The 4,860-nt window shown below is 34.2% G+C and overlaps 1 protein-coding gene across 1 annotated transcript in view; it reads left to right on the top strand.

Annotated features, from left to right (window-relative positions):
- The window catches only part of LOC133171926 (serine/threonine-protein kinase TAO1-like), a 22,751-nt gene extending 18,240 nt beyond the window's left edge, over window positions 1-4,511 (top strand). The window contains exons 17-18 of the mRNA XM_061306718.1: window positions 1,366-1,548; window positions 3,612-4,511. Coding sequence (XP_061162702.1) covers window positions 1,366-1,548; window positions 3,612-3,860 — 432 coding nt within the window. The 3' untranslated portion in view covers window positions 3,861-4,511. The remainder of the gene's footprint in view (window positions 1-1,365; window positions 1,549-3,611) is intronic.
- The last annotated feature ends 349 nt before the right edge of the window (window positions 4,512-4,860 follow it).

The raw sequence follows: 4,860 nt of genomic DNA, 5'->3' as shown, positions 1-4,860 counted from the left end.
CCACAATGGAGGATCAAAGTCTTAAATAGAAATATATAGGATAACATCTTGGAAGCATCCTCAGGTAGTGTAGACTCAAATTTGTTCAAATGATGACCCCTGGGATAGGGAGGAGCCACAATGGGGGATAAAATTTTTACAAAGGAATATATGGGAAATTTTTATGACGTCGAGCTCTTGGAGCTCGAACGTCATCTAGCGATCGGCCAAGTGAAATCGCCAAGGGATGTACGCGACCGAATGTGTCAGTGGATGCATCCGCAATAGAAAATAGCAATAGCTATAAACCAATTTCTTTTAAAACGCTCACAATGAATAATTATAGCTTGAAAATGAAATTGCATCAATTGTATCTACAATTAATTCTTTTACAAAACAACGATATTATGTTTTATTTTCACACAATAAAAACGTGATGGTTGTTGCGGATGAATTTCTACAGAAAGGTGCGTCGAATGACATGAATAACATTTTGGAACGATAACCGTGGAACACAAACAACCCAACAGGCGGTAAAATAATTTACAAAATTACATAAACACGAATACTATAAGACTGAAAAGATTGAATTTGTAAATCTTAGCTTTACTTTTACAATCTTCTGACCAACTTTATCCTAAAAACCGATGATGTTGACCAGTATTACTGTATTTCTCTATTTCCTCCATTTCCCAGTATACCGTATACCACGCCCGATCGTAACTCGATCGTAATTGTAACAGAACAGTCTTGGTTGTAGTTTAGATGCAATCACTAATACAACGCTTTGACATTGGCAATTAGAAAAAATATTATATAAATTTATGAAATCCTTCATAGTTCTTCAACTGACTGAAAAGAATTTAGCATGAAACATGTTCGACGGTGTCTGGTCAATTCGAACCCTGCTCCATTCGGACCATGACATAAGGCCCCAGACTGTAATTGTGATATTTTGTTTAAAACTATTTTTTTAATTATTTCTCCTGAGTCACTCACTTGACTTATTGCTATCTTCAAATTCAAAATGATCTTTTGAAATTGTTTTTCTTCTTCGACGTCATTGAAGCCTTTCAGGCTTTTGATTTTTGAACATCTCAAGTACAAGAAAACCATTTGTTATATTGACATGGAAGCATCATCAGGTAGTTTAAAATTCAAGCGCCCCCCCCCCCCCCCCCCCGCACGCGGTGGTAATCTTTTCAATACTGAACTCATTTGTGCTTTTGCCCAGCCAATGTGCTCAGGTGAGCGATGTGGCCCATGGGCCTCTTGTTTTTCTTTTTAAAGGATTTTATTTAATACAGGGATGGGAACAATGTATATTAGGTGGTGTAAATTGAGGCAATTGTGGTAATTTTTCTTGATCACATTTTTCCCCCTCAGATGAGATTGGATGACTCACAGATTAAGGAGGAACATGACCTGAAATTAAGACTACAGCAGGAGCTGGAATTATTAATGGCATATCAAAGCAAAATCAAAATGCAATTGGAAGCCCAGCACCTACGAGAACGCAAAGAGTTGGAGGAAAGAGTGTCGCTACGAAGGGCCCTCTTAGAGCAAAAGGTTAGAGTCAGTATTAAGTCTGTTTATAGTAATTGAGACATGGTGTTGGCCTAACGATGTCACTTTTTGCATGGCTTTTGATTTGAGATTAAGCCGTAACTCAGAAGAGATAAACAGTATGTAAGTGATCCAAGTCAGGTATTAGCATTACAGTACAACACGCTTATAGCGAACACGCTTATAATGAATTGATGCTTACAGCAATGTGATTTTCATTCCCCGTGACTCTAAAATACGTTTGAACCTAACGGATATAATGAATTACACTTATTACGAAGCAAAATCATCCAGTCCTGTCACTTTGTTATAAGCGTGTGTTACTGGATATAAGTTCATTAGTTTGTCATAAATTGACCAAGTAAGCTGGCACAGGTGTTCAATCAGAGATTATAGTTCATGTGTTGTATGTCTTTCATTTAGGATCATTTGGACATGTCTAAAGCCAGTGGCAGAAAATGTGGCACACTGTTTGAGAATATGTACACATAGATTTTTTAAAATTTTACATACATGTATATGTAATTATTTAGTGAAATCACTGGATCCTCCTATTAATTCCTGAGAACATAATATCACATACACATTGAAAATATACATTATGTATTAAAATTCAGTAGAATATTTAAGTATCAGTATGTACTAAAATTTGCTAGAGTACATTGTAATTCAACATCCTATTACACTGCATGTGGACAAGGCTGGATTTCTGCAAGAAATCTGCTTATCAGAAATAAATACAGGTAAATGAAAAACAATGAAATAAATCAATTGTAATAAATGATAATCACTAAGAAAGAAGAAAATTATATCTTCATGATATGCACACACAACCTGATATCTTTCTGAGTTTAATTCTCTTTCAAACGTGCAGTAAATATCAAGAGTAATAAAATTTGGAACCTAGATTTCATGAGATACGCCTTTCTGACATGACTCTACAAGATAAAACAAGTAAATTTTTCATAGATGATGAAGGAACTAACAAGTATCTTAGAGAAAAGAAAAAAAAGGCATGCTGATTTTGAATAAAGAGACCAAACTGTTAAGTTAGGCTATATCATTAAATTATCATATTTCAAGAGACAAAGTTTCTTCTCAGGACATTGTCATAATTAGAGTTCATAGTACAAGTAGAATAGTCACTTGGCAACACTTTTAAAATTTCTTAAAATGTATTAATTAGGGCCCCGCATGAAAATTGTCCATCTGTCCGTCAACACTTTTGTTGTGATGCAGTAGCTTATTTTTCAATGAAACGTTTTCAAATTTTGTACATAAATACTTTATTACCGGTATAAGAGCAAGACATCTATAGATTTTGGGGTCATATAACTTTGTCAGTCTGTCTCTAAGTATGTTCGGATGTTTATCCATGACACTTTTGTTGTGACGCAATAACTCAGTTTTCAACAAAAGGTTGTCAAATTTTACATGAATACTTTACCAAAAGAGCAAGACACCTATAGATTTTGGAGTTACATCAGTTTGTCTCTCTGTCCGTACTTTTGATAACTCAAACATAACTCAAACAGTTTGAAATGTGATGTATTCAAAACTTGTACATCAAGTATTTTACTAAAAGAGCATTTTGAGGTCAGTCCATCTGTTTGTCCTCCCATCTGTCTATCAACACTTTATTGTGACACAATTACCCAAACAGTTTTCATCAAAATTTTTTCAAAATTTTGTACATTAGAACTATAAGACTATAAGACTTGACTATAAGACCAAGACTCTATAGATTTTGGGTCATATCACCTTGTCTATCTGTCTGTATGTATATTATATTTGAATGTTTATCTATGACTCTTATGTTGTGGCATGATAACTCAGCTTTCAATGTAACATTTTCAAATTTTACACAGAAGAATTTTACTATAAGAGAAAGGTTGTTATAATTCTAAGGGTCATAACACTTTATCTGTCTGTATGTATGTATACCTGAAAGTACATGTATATCTAACAGCCCTTAGCAGGGCCCTCTCTGACTTGGTCAGTCTTCTAGTAATGTCTCCTAAAGGTATTTTATATTGAATATTTATAAACTTTATGCAATTTTTCAGATGGAGGATGAAAGAAATAAATTTAGTGCAGAAAGAACAAAACAGATTCGTGCTTTACAAGAAAGACAGGAGAGAGAAATTGAAATATTTGATGAAGAGACAGATCAAATGGGAATGAACTCAGCTAAAGTGGCAGAGGCATCAAATGATGGCAGTTTTGATGATGAAGTCAGTCTGCGGGGCAGCATGATCAGTCTGACCCCAAGCAGTAGTAGCAGTTCCTTCCAATCCCAGGCCTATAATACATAAAAAAAAATAACATATAACGTCTGTGTAGCATACATTGTAATTGTAAACTCTCAACCAATACCAATGTTTTATCACCAAGGCAATCAAAGCATCATAGTTTTTTGAATATTTCCACCCAGCAAAAAGGGATGAGATTTTATTTTAGGAGGAAAGTCACTTTTCTTCACACTTCCATAACTATATACAAATAAGAATATGTGATTCCCATATCATGTGATTTTAATGAGATTTTAGGAGGAAAGTGTTTTCCGGCCAAGATGAGTAAAAGATCAAGTTTGATGTACTCCAAGTAAATTGTCTGTGGTGATGAGTGAAATGTGAAATATCTTAAAATCATTCTTGAAAAAGTTGGTGCATAGCACATATTGGTCAAACAGTTGCTGTGAGACCAGTGTGCACAGACCGGTGATATGAGATCAGTGCTAATGCAGGTTGTTACCCATTACTTTGGGTATGGAGGTCCAGGAGAAAAAGGAAAAGTCAGCTTACAGCAAGGAATTTAGTATGCAACAAGCTGACTAAACAATTTAAACAAAAGCAATATTGATTTTTTGTTTCAGATTATCACAGAATGTTATTATAATAACAATGATTACATGTGAAAATACTAAACTACAAATTATTATGACAATAAATATATAGTATAAAATTTGTGGCCAGTACTTGTTCTTTAAGAGGTGATTTCAACAATACAGTAAAATACGCTTACAGCAAAGTGCCAGGGACAAACTTTTGCTTATAAACATATAATTCATTATATCCATAATATCCATGAAGTTCACAAAACATTTAAAAACCATAAATGAAAAGGAATGCACTGTGCTTTGAGTGTGCATTCATAATAAGGGTTTTTGCTGTAAGATGTTTTACTCTATTTTTTCACAGTTTTTAGGTCACCTGAGTTGCATTCTTCACACAATAAATGAGAATGAGAACATTCTTCAAATGTTACTAAGCAAATGTCTGCAGGTACATTGTCATGGATGTATGTTGCATTTAG

This window comes from Saccostrea echinata, unplaced genomic scaffold (genome assembly GCF_033153115.1).
Source record: "Saccostrea echinata isolate AGI-Se365-2 ecotype Australia unplaced genomic scaffold, CSIRO_AGI_Sech_v1 ptg000054l, whole genome shotgun sequence".
Taxonomy (NCBI): Eukaryota; Metazoa; Mollusca; class Bivalvia; order Ostreida; family Ostreidae; genus Saccostrea; species Saccostrea echinata.
The sequence above is the reverse complement of the archived record's forward strand: the minus strand, read 5'-3'. Positions and strand labels throughout refer to the sequence as shown.